At 48.1% G+C, this 18,867-nt stretch overlaps 1 protein-coding gene across 2 annotated transcripts in view; it reads left to right on the top strand.

The window, feature by feature from the left end:
- tafa3a (TAFA chemokine like family member 3a) overlaps window positions 1-18,867 on the top strand; it is a 91,201-nt gene that overhangs the window by 67,649 nt on the left and 4,685 nt on the right. For both annotated transcript variants that reach the window (XM_064305739.1, XM_064305738.1), the window contains 2 exons: window positions 16,255-16,404; window positions 17,426-17,550. In XM_064305739.1, the coding sequence (XP_064161809.1) occupies window positions 16,255-16,404; window positions 17,426-17,550 (275 nt within the window). The remainder of the gene's footprint in view (window positions 1-16,254; window positions 16,405-17,425; window positions 17,551-18,867) is intronic.

Raw genomic sequence — 18,867 nt, 5'->3', positions numbered from 1 at the left:
TGGTTTGTTGTTTATTTTATATAACGTTTTTTCGCACATCGTTATCAAGGGTGGCAATTACTTTGGAGGACACTTCATACTTGGCACCAGATTTATATAAGAAATTGAATAGCTCTCAGGTTCAGAGTGATTTCTTGAGCATGCTCAGATCATGTGAATAGTAATTACATCATTAGAACTGTGCTGCATCCAGTACAATGCATGTCCGTGGTCAGTTCTGATGATTCTGAACTTTTCGTTATAATGTGCTATAAGGGATTGTTGTGTATTGTGTTGTTTGCTGTGTACTGTGTTGTTGTGTGTTGTTTTGTTTGTTGTGTGTTGTTTGTTTTGTGTTGTGTTGTTTGTTGTGTATTGTTTGTTGCGTGTTGTGTTGTTTGCTGTGTGTTGTTGTGTTGTTTGTTGTGTAAGCGTTTGTTGTGTGTTATGTATTGTTTGTTGCGTGTTGTTTGTTTTGTTGTTTGTTGTGTATTTTTTGTTGCGTGTTGTTGTGTTGTTTATTGTTTGTTTTGTATTGTTTGTTATGTTGTTTGCTGTGTGTTGTGTTGTTTGCTGTGTATTGTTTGTTGTGTATTGTGTTGTTTGCTGTGTGTTGTTGTGTTGTTTGCTGTGTGTTGTTTGTTGCGTGTTGTGTTGTTTGCTGTGTATTGTGTTGTTTGTTGTTGTGTTGTTTTCTGTGTAGTGTGTTGTTTGTTGTGTGTTGTTTTCTGTGTATTGTGTTATTTGCTGTGTGTTATGTTGTTTGTTGTGTATTGCTTTTTTGTGTGTTGTGTTGTTTGTTGGGTGTTGTTTGCTGTATATTGTGTTGTTTGTTGTGTGTTGTGTTGTTTGTTGGGTGTTGTTTGCTGTATATTGTGTTGTTTGTTGTGTTGTGATGTTTGTTGGGTGTTGTTTTCTGTGTGTTGTGTTGTTTGTTGTGTATCATTGTGTTGTCGGCCAGAGTCACGTTTCTGGCGTGATTCGGTAGCGGCCCTCCGTGAGCTCCCCAGCACGCCCGGGTGAGTTCATACGGCTGTCATGGTTACGGCGGCCGGAGTAAATCCAGGACAGTGCGTGATGTCACCATCTGCCCTGGGATTGTCTTGTCTGGGCGGCGGGAATTATTTGCCTGTCACCATCGCAGTCACTGTGGATTTTTTTTTTGGGTCTTATTGCCACCCAATATAATGCTGTCCTCAAAATCACTCTCTTTTTCACCTCCATAGACATTTACACAGCCGAGTTTGGGTCATTATAGGCACTGGTAATGCATGTGTGGTGTTTTCAGTTTTATATCACCATATACTGCGTTTCTATTTAGATATCTCAATTTTTGTCATTTATACCTCTGTGTGTTTATGAAGTGTTTATTTTCACAGGCATCCGTAAAAGGTTAGTGTTTATGAATCACGGTTGCCAATTGAGATTCATAAATAGTGCAGTGAGTTATGAATTGAATTTATTTTCAATAATAAGTGACCCTGCCGTAGTTTAGCACTCTGTTAAACGGGCATAAATCAGAGAGGGCATTTACACGAGGGGATCTGCGGTCCTCTGACTGTTGGACCCTGTACACACTGAGCTCTTTCAAAACGTTTCAGGAGCATCCTAGAATGTGTTGGCAATACAGCAGTTGTGGCCTGTGTGCACACAGGCAGCAGTAGGAACCGTTCGCTAGCCACACATTTGCCTACCTACAAGCGTTTATTGTGCACCACCTCCTGAATATGTTGTTGCCACAGCGGTTCAGTAAATGTTTTGAGGTGTACACACTCATAATTAAATTTCGTAGTACCACAACTTTTGTGTAGAATTTTTTGTACGACGGGTTTGAAAGCTCCGTGTGTGTACAGGGTCTTAGAAGGGGAAAAGAAAACTGATAGAAGCTCCCCAGAAACAGCAGCCGCCACCATATTCACCTGTGCACCTGGAGAATGAACACGATGGCCTTGTAGTATAGGGCATAGGGTGCTGGGCTTGTAGCTGTAAGGCTGCAGGTTTGATTCCCAGTTGGGGCACTGCCACTGGACCCTCAAACCAAGGCACCTAACCTGAATTACCTCAGCAAATGCCCAGCTGTAGAAATGGATGACATGTACAGAATGTAGTCTGTGTGAGCTGCTCTGGATAAAAGCGTCAGCTGCAGCTTAAATGCCTGAAGTATAAAACTGTAACTGTACTTCAGCGCTAACGGCTCAGTACAGCACACACTGCTTCACACTAAAGTTCAAGTAAAGGAAATACAAGATTAAAAAAAATAAAATAAGAAGAAATGCAGTCGATTCGCTTTCTGTTTATTTCAGACGGAGCTTAATCACCTCGTGCGTTTTTCTGAGCGCGCTCAGTGCAGGGAGTTAATATGAAAGCCGTGTCGCGCGGTACGATAGCGCCTTTATGTTGCTCTTCAGCGCTACTAAATTGGAAATCGCTCTGTTCACCGGCTTTGCCTTGTTCGTTTACTCGGACTCGCGAAACACTGACGAGGATGCCGCCGAGGTAGCTCTCGCAGTCCTAAACGTGTAGTTACATTACATTACATTACCGGCATTTAGCAGACGCTCTTATCCAGAGCGACGTACAACAAAAGTGTATAACCACAACCAGGAACAAGTATGACGAAAACCCTAGAGAGAAGTACTGGTCCAAGTGCAGGGAACAACCGCATAGTTCAACTTGGACCCTGTGGGTTAAACTTATTAACACTAACACAACGAGAACGGCAACAACGCAGTCTATGGAAAAAATACAAGCAGTAGTTAAGACAGTTAATGCACCTAAGTCACCTACGAAACAGCTGCCTAGTTACAACCCTAAGCTTACAGTCATTTACAGGGGAGTAGTTACCGACGAAACGAGGGTTTGGATTTAGGTTTCATCCGTTTGCACAGCGAGGCGTGGCTGTGCGGCCAGGGTTCTGGCCACTTCTGCGTTTGCGCTTATCCTGGACAATGATGGAAATAATGCGGACAGACTGTTGTGTTTAAAGGCAGCCATAGCCTTAGATGTAATAATTATAGTAATAATAATAATGATAATTCCTGTCATTCATATAGCGCTTTTCTCTCGTAAATCAAATTGCTTTACAGTGATGAGGGGGAGACTCACCTCAGCCACCTGCAATATGTCACACCCACGTGGGTGATGCACGGCGGCCATTTTGCACCAGAAGGCTCACCACGCATCGCCTGAGGTGGAGAGGGAGAGACTGATTGTTTTAGCCAGTTAAACAGGGGGGGTGATGAGGTTGCAGGATGTGTACGCCAGGTTGGGAATTTGGCCAGGACACCAGGGAACCCCCTGCTCTTTGTGATGAGTTTCCCGGGATCTTTAATGATCACAGTGAGTCGGGATCTCCATTTAGCGCCTCGTCAGAAAGAGGAATGTATAGATGTGTAGAAAATAATTTGGTCACATTGAGTCATTTGCATCTTCACATGTTCACATGTCACTGGCCTTTTAAAATGTTAACAAAATTTTTTGCACGTGAAAACAAAACGTGTGACTTGGCGTGAGTCATGAAGTAGCGCGGGTTACTTTTCTCTGCTCTTGTCTTATGCTGTAAGTGGGATTATTTTTTGTTGTGGAGAGGACTAATGAGGTGGGAATTTTGCGAAGGAAAACCTTCTGGGAAAATCTTCAGTTTAGGGGAAAAGCGGCCCTATAGGGACAATGTTCCGTAGGATGTACGTTTGGCAAAAGCCTACCATGGGGGGGCGGAATGATAGATGTTTAGAAGGGATCAGTGAATGCTGGTGTTTTGTTGTTGTTTTCAAGCACCGCCAGGTGCCTGTTAAATAAGGACGGCCGTTTGTTTTCGGGAGGGCCGCGTGCCAGCCCGCCGTGGGGCCTTCTCCTCCTCCCCCCCCCTGCACCCCCCCCCCTCCGCGCGGAGCCGTGGCGGTTAGCGATGACTCGGCTCTGCAGTGCGCCGTGCAGGCTGGGTAAACACGAGAGCTCTTTGTCACGGCAACAGCCAGCCCCCCCCGCGTGACCGTCAGGGGTTATGGATATCTCCCCTCCACAGAGCCAACACCCCCTTACCCCCACCCAAACCCTCACCCCCCCACCCTCACACCCTCACCCACCCACACCTGACCTGCGCTAATTTATTCCAAATCCCTTCCAGCGGCCGAACCCCCCCCCCCCCCCCATGAATAACCTGGCTCCTAATTCATTTGCGATTGATGTGCCAGTGTCTTCGGGACGGGGAGGGGGGTGGGGGGGAGGTGGGGGCCTCCAAGTCAGCCCCAGATTTTTCAGTGCCCCTCTCCGCCCCGGGTCGTAATAACTTCAGAGACCATTAAGTCGTGAGGGGTGCTAGACTGCCCCCCCCCAGGGGTGATGATTCATCCATCAATAGTACCTGCACGCCGCCCCCCCCAGCCTCCGCACCCTGCATGGAGGCAGAGAGATGTACGACACAGACAAGCGCTTTATTCGCTTGGCACGCCCGTACATCCAGGGCTGGCCAGACTCGGCCATCTGCTTCTCCCCCCCCCCCCCCCCCCTGCCCCAACCCGCCTCAGACGAGGACTGCCCCCGAGGTCCGCAGAGAGAGCGAGGGAAGGAGAGAAAAGAGAAATGAACAGGGCTGGAGCTTGGCTTCCTGGCTCCAGGGTTGCAGGTTTGAGTCCTCAGCTGGGGCACAGCCGCGGTTGCGCGCCTGAGCGAGGCGCTTAACCTCGAACCACTTCAGTAAACATCCGCCTGCGCTAATGGGTTGTGTGTACAGTTTATAAGCCGCGTAAGACACCCTGGATTAGAGGATCCGCTAAACTCCTTAAGTGTAAACACACCTAAACACAGTGAAATGAGGACCATGGGGGTATTCCACACAGCAGGATTACTGAGTCAGCTGGATAACTGTGTTGAGTAAAACCCAGAGAAGCTCTTCTTCAGTCCGTGTTCCAGGTTTGGGAGGGTTCTGGGTTTTACTCAGTGCAGTTATCTAGCTAACTCACTAAACTTGCTTCCTGAAACAGGGCCCAGGTAAATTTGGGACTTAAAGGTGTCGAAATGGAATTTGAATTAATGGTAATTAAGAAAAGTACCTAATATTCACAATCGTCACAGAAACTGTACATATATTTCTGTAGGCATATTGATTTAAATCCTGCACGTAATCTGTTGTATTAATTGATAACCTTATTGGAGTTTAACCTTAACCTTACAGCCAGTGGGATTTTCAGCTACAGAATAACCCTGGGAAGAAAATCACAGAAGTGGGCTGAGATGCAAGGCTGTGCTTATTGGAAGATTGCAATCTGTGGGAGAGAAACCTTGTTCATGAACCCTTCATTCTCTCGCATTTCGTATTGTGTAATCTTGTTCGGAGGGCCGACGCCTTCCTCTCGCTGCTGAATTCCTGGGAAGGCTCAATTTTAATTTTAATTTTAATTTCAGACGAGTCGTTCCTGCTGACTGGAGAGTTTCTGTTCAAACACGGATCCGGTGCGGTTTGTTTCCGAGCTGCTCTGGACGCTGTGACGTGAAAGCAGATGGCGTTACGAGCGCGTTCGTGGGCTCCTGCCTGTTGCGGTCTTCGGCTTGATCGGTGTCAGCGATGGGAGCTCGGCACCGCCCCCTGCAGGGAGGTGAAAGCACTGACAGATCGACCGCTCAAAAGATCAATGAATTTTACTGCGCCGATCATTACATTATATTACATTATAGGCATTTAGCAGACGCTCTTATCCAGAGCGACGTACAACAAGTGCATAGGTTTCATGATGTAGAGGCGCAAAAGAAACACTAGAGTGAAGATCATCTCACTCCTGTGTCGTTGCGGTTTTCTTTGTGTCTCTGCCTGTATCTCAGCCAGTGATGAGGACTCAAAATCAACCCCCCCGCCCCCCCCCACCGTGCACACTCCCTGCTGATAAACCTTTGATGTCTACCTGAGATCTTCCATTTCATTTATTATCCTGAAAACTCATCCAATTTTTTAAATCTCAGAATGAACCCTAAGGTCTGCCGGTTTGATGCATGCACACCGCACAGAGCATCGCAGCCGTCAAAGTTCTGTGAGGGCTCACCTGCTCCACCTGCCCGGTTCTGTTGGGGCACTTTTTTGGGTTCCTGAACAGGAGGCTGGTGGGCGGAGCTAGTAAGAGTGGTCTTCAGTTGAGCCGCACCTGTGCTGGGCGATGTGTCCCATTTAACGCTCTCCCTCTCACATTCCAGTGGGGCCTGTGTCACGAAGCAGGGCTCCTGAGCCAGCTGAAGTAAAAACACACAACAGCTCTTTTAAAAATTTTTTTTTTTTTTTACTTCAGTCCATGTTCCCGATTTTGGGAGGTTTTCGGGTTTTACTCGGTGCAGTTACCCAGCTAACTCGGTAATCCTGCTTCCTGAAACAGGCCCCCTGATGTGTTGGTTTTTTTTCAGTTGTTGCATCTTTTCATGATACTTTTCACTCATCCCCGCACAGGCATACACAGCTGATAGCCTACAGACTTCCAAACCGTGTGTCTTTCCTTTTATTCTGCATGTGTTTTTGTTTAAGTGAATTCATTAATGTTAATTTCCTTGTGTGTTCTCCCTCTTCTGTCATGGCCGTATGAGCCAGGTTGTGACAGCTCCATCACAGAGGCTGTGGAAAAAACCAAACATGACGGGAACTCTGTGGTTTCTGTTTCGGTGTGATGTAGACGTCTGGGCTGAGCTGGGTTTCTTTTTAAAAGTACACGTTCTTTGACTTGCTACAGAAATATTGCGTTTGTCTTAAAAACAAAACAAAACAAAACAAAAAAAAAACTCAAGTGTGGCGAAGTTAAAGAAAGAAAGAAAGATTTCCTGACAAGTCGTGCAAATTGTGTTTGTTTCAATAAACACATCAGATTTATCGCCAGCGTCCCCCCCTTGACGTGCATCTGTTAGTTTCGCGTTTGCGTTTTCCTGGTACGCTGCCTCTCTGGCACTCTGTTTCAGCGCACTTCGGCTTCAGATCCGCGATGCGTATGGCAGAGCTCTCCCTTCAGATCACGTCAAATTAGCGGGCTGGGCGATGTCATGGTTAGCGGAGAGGCTCGGGTTTCTCTACCCCCCCCCCCCCCCGCCCCCCCCCCCCCACCTGTTCACAATAGCGCTTCTGACGTCCTCCTGTCAGTGTGAGATGATGTGCGTGAGATGATGTGCGCGTGAGATGCGCGTGAGATGGGCGTGCTGTGAAAACCGGCTCCGTCAGAGAAGACGCGTCGGTAGCATCGAAGGCGGCGGGTTCCTCTTCCTCTCCGTTCTCTTTTAAGCAGTCGCTCCCTGCTGCTGTTGGACTGACGAGGCGTGACTGAAGGAAGTCGTGTAATGCAGTGCGTGCGTGTCTGTCCCCCCCCCCCCCTCCACCGCTCTGCTTGAGAACTTCTAGGACAGGAATTTAATTCTGTTTTTATCTGATTTTTTTTTCAGTTTTAGGACCAATGTGTTTGATGGGTCTGCTTAGATTTTGCTGGCCTTCCTGCTGGTGAAAGGGTGTGCTGTGTGTTTATTGCTGGGCAGCGTTCGACATAACAAAAAAACAAAAACAAAACAAAAACAGCACAATAACCACGCTATACAGGCAACAATGAACACGCAAATTCGGCCATCACTGCTTGTTCTCTGAGCAATTCCATAAATTCACAGGTAGAATATTGAACATAACATGGGACAAAAGTTCTTAGAGAACACAAGCACATTCTCTGCTTCTCAGTACGGCACACAGAATTTCTCTTTCTAACTGCCATTTTCACAGTTTCTGATGTTTGGTCGTGAGCTCTCAGGAAACTCCTTGAAGTGCTGTTGTTGTGGTCTATATGCTGCCTAACAGTTCGTACTGAAATAGAAAACTTGAAAGACTGCACGTGTGAAAGGCTCAAAGCTAATTTAACGGGACGTGCAGACATCAAACGGACCTTTTTGTATTGTACGATTCACATTTTATATAGCAGTCATGGATTGAAGGCTTTAAGAAACACACAGTCTGTGCGTTTGACAATCACTGGCTTTGGAAGAGCATATCGAAATAATTTCTTTAGCAACATGAACATTTCTTCTTCAGTTTTTTATTCGTATATGTATACACACACACACACACACACAGGCGGGTGACAAATTAAAGGAAAACCCAGAATAATATGAGTGGAGAAACATAACGAATGCAGACGCTTCCATACAGGTGTACTGCATGATACCATTAAGCAATTAACATCCTATCATGCTCTGTGCCATGTATAAAAATGCTGAGCAGGCCCAGTTGACCTCGGTTTTGGATCAAGATGGCAAGAGGAAAAGATCTAAGTGATTTTTGAAAGAGGGTTCATTATTGGGACACGGATGGCAAGAGCTTCAGTCACAAAGACTGCTTAGCTGGTTAGTGTTTCAATAGGAACAGTGACTGATATGTCAGGAAAAACAGAAGAGCAACTCTTCCTCAGAAAACTGAGAATGCCAATGCAGGACGTGTTCAGACTGTCAGCAAGAACAATCCATTGAAAACTGTATAGAGAGGAATATAATAGTTGGGTTGCAGTGCATAAACCCCTCATTACAAAGACAAATGCTCATTGGAGAGTTCAGTGGTGCAAAAACCGTAGGGACAGGTCTACAGAGTTATGGGAAAAAGTGATATGGTCAGATGAGTTATCCTTCACCATATTCTCTACAAGTGGGCGAGTGCATGTGCGGCATACACCAAGAGAACAGGTACAGGCCTGAACGCTTGACCCCTACAGTGAGGGGGTCCGGTGGCTCTGTTATGCTGTAGGGGGGCATTTCCCTGGCATGGTTTGGGTCTACTTGTCCCCTTAGAGCACAAAATTAGCTGGCTTCTGCAAGCCTTCTGCTTTGTCTTGGTCATTTTCTCTGTCTTTTTGCAGTATGTTGGAATTGTGCAGAGCGTTTATATTTGCATTTGTTCTGAAAAAATTCCCTGTGGTCATAGGTGCCTCCCTGCAGCTTGCACTGTACGAGAGCGTGTGGCTCAGTAAGAAGATTTATTATTATTATTTTTGTCCCCACCAAAGTAGCCGTTAGCACTCTGAATTGAAAATGAATAGACTCTGTTTCTGGAAAGTGAGCATGCTAGTTTGTGAATGTTCGGAACGCTCGACGAGGTGTACTGTTGTTCGACATGTGCGCTGTAGAAAGCGTGCACGTGCGTCGTCTTAATCCAGTCTGAGAGAGCTCGGCTGGTGCTCCTTTTGGAGAAAAGCCAGAATGGGGCTTCAGACGCGGTCTCATCACACCGTTACAGGTCAAAATATGAATTATATATGAAATATTCTGCGCCTCATGTCAGGAAAGGCTAGATATCCAGATCATGAGGAGGAAGTGGAGCTGGCAGGGTCCCACTCCCCAGAAACCTAAGATGGACCCCACGGGGATGGGGGGGGGGGGGGGGGAGGCCACTGGAAAGAACCGGAGAAAGAGGCTCAGAACAGAACGAGATGGAGAGTCATCGTAGAACACCTCTGCTCCTCTCACAGAGATGTGCTTTTGCTTCTTTTCATGCCGCACCACAGGAAAGTTGCCGCTACTCGAGGATCGTCGCCGTGGAGATTGTGGAGAGAAGGGCACTTTAACTCTACAGTGAGTAAACGCGGGTAAAAGCGACGGACGCGAGTAAATAAAAAGCGGAGCGGTGCGGTAAAAACATCTTTTCAGATCGGCGTGTCGGTCCCGGTTCCTGCGAGGGCCGCAGCGTCTGCGGATACCTGCTGTTTCTGCGCATACCTTCTGTTTCCGCGGATACCGGCTGTCTCCACGGATACCCGCTGTTTCCACAGATACCCGCTGTCTCCGCGGATACCCGCTGTGTCCGCGGGTACCCACTGTTTCCGCGGATACCCGCTGTCTCCGCGGATACCTGCTGTTTCTGCGGATACCTGCTGTCTCCACGGATACCCGCTGTTTCCACAGATACCCGCTGTCTCCGCGGATACCCGCTGTGTCCGCGGGTACCCACTGTTTCCGCGGATACCCGCTGTCTCCGCGGATACCTGCTGTTTCTGCGGATACCTGCTGTCTCCGCGGATACCCGCTGTCTCCACAGATACCCGCTGTCTTCGCGGATACCCGCTATCTCCGCAGATACCCGCTGTCTCCGCAGATACCCGCTGTTTCCGCGGATACCCGCTGTCTCCGCAGATACCCGCTGTTTCCCCAGATACCCGCTGTCTCCACGGATACCCGCTGTCTCTGCGGATACCCGCTGTCTCCGCAGATACCCGCTGTCTCCGCAGATACCCGCTGTCTCCGCGGATACCCGCTGTCTCCGCGGATACCTGCTGTTTCTGCGGATACCTGCTGTCTCCGCGGATACCCGCTGTCTCCACAGATACCCGCTGTCTCCGCGGATACCCGCTGTCTCCGCAGATACCCGCTGTCTCCGCAGATACCCGCTGTCTCCGCGGATACCCGCTGTCTCCGCGGATACCCGCTGTCTCCGCAGATACCCGCTGTCTCCGCAGACACCCGCTGTCTCCGCGGATACCCGCTGTCTCCGCGGATACCCGCTGTCTCCGCGGATACCCGCTGTTTCCCCGGATACCTGCTGTCTCCACGGATACCCGCTGTCTCTGCGGATACCCGCTGTCTCCGCAGATACCCGCTGTCTCCGTTAAATCGGCAGCCGGTTGGAGGCCTGTGGAATTCTTCAGCCGAACGGCGGTTTGAACGAGTCGCTGGCGCTGAACCGCCGTGGGAAGCAGCCGCCCGAGGCCCCCCAGGACGGGATTCAGACCGTCCCAGTCTTTCCGTCCATCTCAGTGTGCTGGCACACAGATAGGAAATATATATATATATCTATCTCCTTCACATCCCCCCCTTCCCCATTAAAATATGCCCACAATAGCTCTTATACTCTGTGAGGAAACGTAATTATGCCAAATGGATGCAATTTATCAATTATTACTGGCGTAATAACTGCGTATACATCATTACCGGGGTAATCACTCTGTATAAATCATTACCGGCGTAATAACTCCGTATAAATCATTATCTAGTACCTCTTTATTTCTGTTTCTTCTTCCTTATCGTCTTGATCTGCGAAATGGACGATGGTGCTGGGCAAAAATAAAAATACAACCCCTAATCTGATTAATGGCTTTTAATATAACATTTAACATGATTATGCTCTATTACTGAATCACCCAGTAGATGTGCGGGAGTCTTTTTTTGTTTTTTAAAGAGCTGACTCAGCGTCGAATTGGCTGTAGCACAGTAATCCATACTGTTCGGAAGTGCTGAGCGAGCTTCAGTGCTTGTGCCATTGTCTGGAACAAAGGCACATTTTGCCACTAAAAACTCGACAAAAAAATATAATAAATATAAAAACCTCGAACTGGGCTCTGGGAGATGAGCGATCTCTGTCGCATTTTCAAAAAACGTAAATATTTTCCTTTAAGGACGTAAGAGAAAGACACATTTTGCACGTCAATACGTATGTTTTATTTTCGTCTTCTCCTCCATCGCCGGAGGAAGTGCGCGATCGTGGGTGTTTCAGAGCGGTTCTGCCGTTGCGAAGCGCGCGTTCGCGGGACGCGGGGCGGGAGATGATCGTCCCGTCGCGTGTCACGGGGAGGGCCGGCGGGGGTTTCTGCGGCTCTCTGGTCGAAGGGGGGTGCCTCGGACGGTGCGGCGGTCTCTCTGTCGCGCCTTTCACGTCGCGCAAAACGCTCTTTAAAATTACGCCCCCGCCCGCATCTGAAAATAGAGTGCTCTCGTGCGGAGAATGTGGGCGGAGCGTTTTTAGCAAGCGCGAGGTGTTTTTTTTTTTTTTTTTTAATTTTCGTTTGAGCGAGGCTCTGTGGCGTGGCCTTGGTGTTCTCCTGCACCCTTACTGTCTTCCTTCGGTCCTGTTGGGGTGGTTTTAAAGGGGGGGGGGGGCGGGGGGAGTGGTGGTGTTGAACTGCTGGTGGAGGACTGTTCGCCTAGCACTGGACAAATGCATCGTGGGGAGAAATGCATGCTAAAATGTGTGGTTTTGTTGTGCGCGAACCCCCTGTGTCATTTCCGGTATCATTTCACTTTCTCTGCTAATTTCTGTCTACAGAACATCATGTGTACATTTCCAAATATGGTATTCCGGTTTGCATGTACGTCCAGGTGTGGTGATTCCCCCATCCCCCCACTTTCTGCCCCCCCCCTCCCCCCGCTCCCCCCAACCCCCCAACCCTGGACTCTTTTTTTTTTTTTTTTAATGATCTGATCCTGATCTTTCGGCCCCGCCGGCGCGGAGCTCCTGATTACGCGCAGACGCTTATCAATCGCGGATCAATAGACCTGATCACAGGCGGCGCGTGGCGTTTACGGGGGCCATCGATCCCGCGGCTGAGCCGAGCTGAGCTGAGCCCCTCTCTCTCATTAGCGCCGTTCGCTCGCCCCCGCGTCTTCGCTGTAACCGATGACAACCTCAAGCGCTTTTAATTGAAAACCATCGATCCCCATTTTTTTATTCCTTTTTGTCAGCTCTTTGCGATGATGGCCGTGCGCCGTCGATGCGGGACGTGAGCTTGAAAGGATGGCTCCTTCCATCATCGCCACGTGGGCTTTGATTGGTTCGTTTTGGCCGTCTGGACCCCCCCCCCCCCCTCCCCCTTTCTCATCCCTGCCAGGAGTTGCAAACCGTTTACCGGAAGCATTAATGCAAACTGACTCGTTTCAGCGGGCTGGGGCAGAGCGTGATTGCTCCAGGGGACGGTTTTGTCCTCCTGAACCCGAGCCCAGTTGTTCTGACCGGCACACCCTGTTCTGCCTGTTTGTGTTTCCCTGGTTTGGGTTGAGTGATCCGATCCGTTTGTGTCTCTGGGGCGATGACTTCATTCCAGTGGCACAGCAGTGGGGTGAGTGCCGGTCAACTGGTTCCCTTTCTCAGCGGTGATAAGCACCCCCCTCCAGGCCCTCAAGGATTGGACGAGGTGGTCAGCAGGTCCTCAGGGATTGGCCGAGGTGATTAGCAGCAGCCTCAGGGATTGGACGAGGCACAGAGCAGACACAGATGGTGGTAGATCTAGTTTTTTTGGGGATTTGATGTACTGGGTCGTGAGGCACAGCAAACACCCTTTCTGTTGTTGGACTGCTCCATTATTTCCTCCATTTTGAACCTCCTTTTTTTCCCCCCTCTCCTAGCCTCACAGAGCTGAATTATACTTCTTTGGAGGACATTTAACGCACTCCCTGACATGCTTTTGTAACTCACACAACACTTTTCATGAGCTAAGGTGTACATAAATACCACCATGGGGGGGAGGGGGGTAAGGGGGGGGGGGGGTTGCCATTATGGAGCTTTTTGTGGTGGGGGAGAGCACATGCTAATTTCTCACACGGTATTCCAAACCCACGCCTATACCCACCACACTGTTATTAATAGGGAGAGCTTACTGTAGCTAAGAGTGTTCGTGGACTTTTACGTCCTTTCCACGTCAATCAAAGCAGTTCCATTAATAACCATCCGGCTTTTCGCATACCGATTTGCGCTGGTAAGATGTGACATCTGGGACTGATAGGTTTTTTTTTTTTTCCTAAGAGAACGTGCTTAAAAAACAGATAAAACGAATTAGAAATAATAAGCTCTATTCATGTGAGATGTCTCCATTCACCCGTTTAATACACAAGCGAGACATTTCCATAGAAACCTGGCATTGGCTGTCTTCTGCATAGCACAAGCAGCTGACAGCTTGTTTTCTTCAAAGGATACATTTTGCACATTAATGATATTAGCGGTAACAGCTTGTGGTGAGGCGTATCCCGTGTCCCATGTGTCTTGGCCAAGTGGTAGCTGAAGTGAACATGCCGCAGTTTGTGTGGGATACAGGGACAGGTGTGCGGTGCTTCAGAAACGGAGGCTTGCAGGCAGGTGCCGTTCCGTTCCATTCTGAAGCTGAGCTCGTGGCCTCAGTTTCCTTTTGATCGATTTGAGATTCAGGGTGAAATGTTTGTATATTCATGTATTCTGTGGTAATGGTAATGGCCTTCAGTTTTAGTGAGGTTCAGGGTGAAAATGTAAGCCATCCCAGTCCATCCGTGTAATCTGTGGTAATGACCTGTTTCCTTTCAAGCTCAGTGAGATTCTGTGTGAAATTTTTATCCATCCCAGTCCATTCATGTACTCTATGGTAATGACTTCAGTTTCCTTTTGAAGTTCAGCAAGATTCTGTGTAAATTTTTTATCATCCTAGTCCATTCATGTACTCTATGGTAAGCAGTCATTCATGTTCCAGTGTTCATTCAGGTGCCTATAGTGGACAATACTTCTTGTCCTCAGAAAGCGCACATTTGTTTCACATTTATTTTACTTCCACAGTTTCCTCTGTAAAGAGTCTGTTTGAAAATGTCTCTGTAAAACGCAGTGTTAAATTAATAGAATTTATATCACCGACTTTCCCCCAGAAGCACGTATGACACTTGGTGAATGGTTTGAGTACGTCTGGCGTTTTTTCTGAATCGTCTGGGATGAACCCGATCTCTGGCCAGGGTTTCATTCGTGCCTGAACAGCACGTTTATTAATTTTAAAGTAATAGAGTTTTAATGATGTAGATTCACTTCCGATTAGCTTTTTGGATTTCTCCTCTGATAGGGAGATGAGGTGCGTTTTTCAATCCATTTGCAACCTAAGTCCTCAAATTGAAAATCCATATGGGTGTAATCAAAGCTTAGCTTGGGAGAATGCGGAATGTCTTTTTTCATCCAGTCCTTGGGAATTACATAAAGATAAGCTGGGTTGTGCCTGTTATTAATTGTGACTCCGTCATTAATCGTGTGTCACCATATTGTATTATTCCTCATAACTGTACAAGAAAAGGTCAATAATGAAGATGCATGCATTTTTCATCTCTGATTTTAAAGAATTCCAGTGATGAAGAACTGGATTACACCCATTAGATTTGCTTCTGTACCAATATTCCATGCAATTCTCTAAGAAGTACAGCAGCATGGAGTATGTTTGAAGGCAATAACATTCTTTGAATTCTTCTTCGTCTTCTTCACCCTTAACAAAACTGATGACTGTACTCTCTGTTTTATCTCCATTACGTACTCCCTTCACACATAAATGTGTTGCCTGGAAGTTCAGGTGCGCGGTGGAAAACAAATGAAAGTCGTATTTTTGAGAGAGCGCGCCGACGGTAAGAACAGTAAAAACCCTTTCCGGTAAACGAGAGGGCCTAAAATATGAGACCTGTCTCCGTGTTTCGGGTGGAGAACCACAGCTTACACTCTCCCGAATCTGCAGAGGGGCTTGCGCACAGCACCATCTGTGGTTCAAATAGCTATTTGGACTTTCTAAATTATGGCATGAATTGGATATATAATCATTCCCACGGTAGGCTCCTATATATATATATATATATATATATACACACACATTTTTTTTAAAGAATACGACACCTGTCTTATTATTTTACAGTGTATGTGCTGTAGAACACTTGCATTTCAAGCAATGCACTTTTTCAAATTTATTTTAAAACCACCACTTGGTTTTCCTGCTCACTGCGTGTTCGTGTCGGGGAGTAATGCAGAATAGTCAGTATTAGCCTGCTGTTAAGCGTGTGTCCAGTCTGTGCCGGCGTGGGCGAGCGTGCACGTGGGCGAGCGTGCACGTGGGCGAGCGTGCACGTGGGCGAGCATGCACATGGGCGAGCGTGCACAGGCTCCAAACGCAGCTGTTCCAGCGTGTCTGTTCAGCGGGTGCGGCTGAAATGGCGGGTTTGGAATGTGCTCTGTATCTACAGTGTGTATCTTAAAGTTGGTATCATTTTTTAAATAAATTTGTGATGACAGCATTTGAGCAGCTCTTTAAGAAGGAACCCCACTGAAAGTCAATCATACAGTTAGGTGTTGGGCATTGCAGTTTATTTCAATGGTGCAATACGCAACACACACGCACACACACAAATTTCGGTTTTTACGTGTTACGGTTTTTATCTTTTATTTTTATCCTTTACTGTTCTCTATTTGGATCCTTTTATTTTATTTTTATTTATCCTTATATAACGGTGCACATGAAGAAGAAGCTTACGCCTCTGAAAGTTTCCTTGAGTTGTGAGTGGCTGCAATACCAGATGGTGGTTCATACACTGTACTGGGCGGCCAGAATCTTCGCAGGTTTGAGGCACAATAAAAGCTGGTAGGTATGGATTCTCCGTGCGTGGAGACGAGTGAAGTTTGCCTGTCCGCGCGGTATTATCGCGATCGCGGTGTGGCGGTGTCACGGGCAGCTGGGTCCTTTTAAGGGCGAGGCCCTTTTAACGGCAGGGCCCTTTTAACGGCGGGACCCGCTCTCGATTGTTTTTTCCCCACAGTGCACGTGAAAGCGGGGACCTGTGAGGTCATCGCGGCCCATCGCTGCTGCAACAAGAACAAGATCGAGGAGCGGTCCCAGACCGTCAAGTGCTCCTGCTTCCCCGGCCAGGTCGCCGGGACAACGAGAGCCGCCCCATCCTGCGTGGACGGTGAGGCCCGCGCGCCCCAAACATCACATTACAGGCGTTTAGGGGACACACTTATCCAGAGCGACTTACACAGCATCTTCACACAGCGGTTACACTGCATCCATTAACACATCTGGATATATACTGGAGCAGGTTAAGTACCTCACTCAAGGGTACAGCAGCAGTGTCCTGCCCGGGGAACTGAATCTGTGACGTTTGGGTTACAAGACCAGCTCCTTACCCATTATACTGCACTGCTGCCTAACACCAGCGTCCGGTGTCACCCAGGGATGGGAGGGTTTCAGTCATCCAGTCATTACAGGATTTCTTTGCACGCCAGTGACTCCTGCTGGTCGGTCAAGTGCCTGCGCCCGTTGAGGTGGACATTGATTTCCTTTCTCCAAATGATGACTCATATCTGATGGTCTATTACATGTTTACATGTGCACAGCTGGCACTGAAACTGCTGACCTTGGTTTCAGAGTCTGAGAGCTGCTAACTGGCATGCGGTGATGAGCACTGCATTAGTGAGCACTGCACTAATGAGTGCTGAGTTAGCCAACACTGAGTTAATGAGTGCTGCACTAATGATCAGTGAGTTAACGAGAGGTGCACTAACAAGCTCTGAGTTAACGAGCTCTGAGTTAAGGAGTGATGCACAAACGAGCTCTGAGTTAACAAGCTCTTGTGTTAACCAGCGATGCACTAACAAGCTCTGAGTTAACGAGCTCTGAGTTAAGGAGTGATGCACTAACGAGCTCTGAGTTAACGAGCTCTGAGTTAACAAGCTCTTGTGTTAACCAGCCATGCACTAACGAGCTCTGAGTTAACGAGCTCTGAGCTAAGGAGTGATGCACTAACGAGCTCTGAGTTAACAAGCTCTTGTGTTAACGAGCGATGCACTAACGAGCTATGAGTTAAGGAGTGATGCAATAACGAGCTCGGAGTTAACGAGCTCTGAGCTAACGAGCTCTGAGCTAACGAGCTCTTGTGTTAACGAGTGATGAATTAACGAGCGGCGTGGTCGCTCTCCCCTCCGCAGCCTCCATAGTAGCGCAGAAGTGGTGGTGCCAGATGCAGCCCTGCATGGACGGGGAGGAGTGCAAGGTTCTGCCCGACCTGAAGGGCTGGAGCTGCAGCACGGGCAACAAAGTCAAGACCACCAAGGTGAGTCCCGGCTCCGCCCACCTGCCCAAGCACCAATCAGCCGAGGGGAGGCCGGCCCGCCGCGATTCCCTCTGGTGGAAGCGCTGACGGAAGAAAAGTGTGCGAAAATTACACCTGTAGGGGTGCAATAGCTTGCCACAGGGGCAGTACCCTCAGTGGTACGCCACTGGTACCTTTCGGTCTGTGAGTATTCTTAGTATTCTAAGGTACAAATATGCCCTGGTGAGGGAACATTTTACCTTAGAGAACAAAAACGGACCCCCCTACCATACCCCTTTTTCTGACAGTACAGCGTTCCTGTCCCTACAAACCCCCTGTCCCCCCATCCGCCCACCGCACTGCTCCACAGTCTTGGATTTTTGAAAGGGTTTTTTTTAATGAAGCTCTGCTCGTGTGCATAATTGCATAACAGCCCCGAGTTGCGAGTGGGAAGCTCTGGTTTGAAATCGGCTCTCAGCGAATCTCAGCGCGCCATGTAGCCTCAGCGCTGCTGCTGCTGCGGCCTGCTCCGATAACACTGACGGGACCGGACCAAGCGTCCCAGCCTCTTAAATAACAGCAGTGAAGGGGCTGAGCTGAAAACGCACTCTCTTCTTCTTCTTCTTCTTCTTCTTCTTCTTCTTCCTCTTCTTCTTCTTCTTCTTCTTCTGTAGTGTGGAGACTGAGCCCCAGGCCTACTGCAGTGCGTTGCACTGTTACTGAGAAAACTGGCTTTTAGTCTTGAATGCAAAAGCAAAATGAAAACAAGCGGAGTTAATGATGGGATGAAAAAATAAAATAATAAAAATCATCATCCTCTTCTTCTTCATCATCATCACAGTCATAATTATGACACTAAGAAAACAACTATATTAATATCATCACGAATATCATCACTGTCGGTAATATTGATGAGAATAGTAATCATCATCATCATCTTCCTCATTGACATCTTTCCTTATCCTCGTCCTGTCCTTGGCTCTCAGGCACACCTTCCGTTTCTCTCACGCACACACCTGTGCTGGAGCTCTGTGTGCATTATTAACCAATCACGAGGCTGCCTGTGTCAAACCTTTTATTTCACTGGGGTTAATAATTCAGGATTTCTTCACTGGCCCACAGAACAAGAACTTTGGGCAGGAGGGGGGTGGGGGGGGGGGGGGGGGCTGGTTAGCGGGGGCGAGGGAGTCGATGTCGGCATCACATGTAGTTTGATTTGGAATTCTCTGTGCACATGGCCCAGGTTCCCCCCTGTGACCTCACAGCTCCTCCGATTGCTCGTCCAATCAGGGCTCAGGTCTGCTGTTAGCTATGCAGGAGGCATCGGATGCACGATTC

The sequence above is a fragment of the Anguilla rostrata genome, chromosome 13 (assembly GCF_018555375.3).
Source record: "Anguilla rostrata isolate EN2019 chromosome 13, ASM1855537v3, whole genome shotgun sequence".
Classification (NCBI taxonomy): domain Eukaryota; kingdom Metazoa; phylum Chordata; class Actinopteri; order Anguilliformes; family Anguillidae; genus Anguilla; species Anguilla rostrata.
The sequence above is the reverse complement of the archived record's forward strand: the minus strand, read 5'-3'. Positions and strand labels throughout refer to the sequence as shown.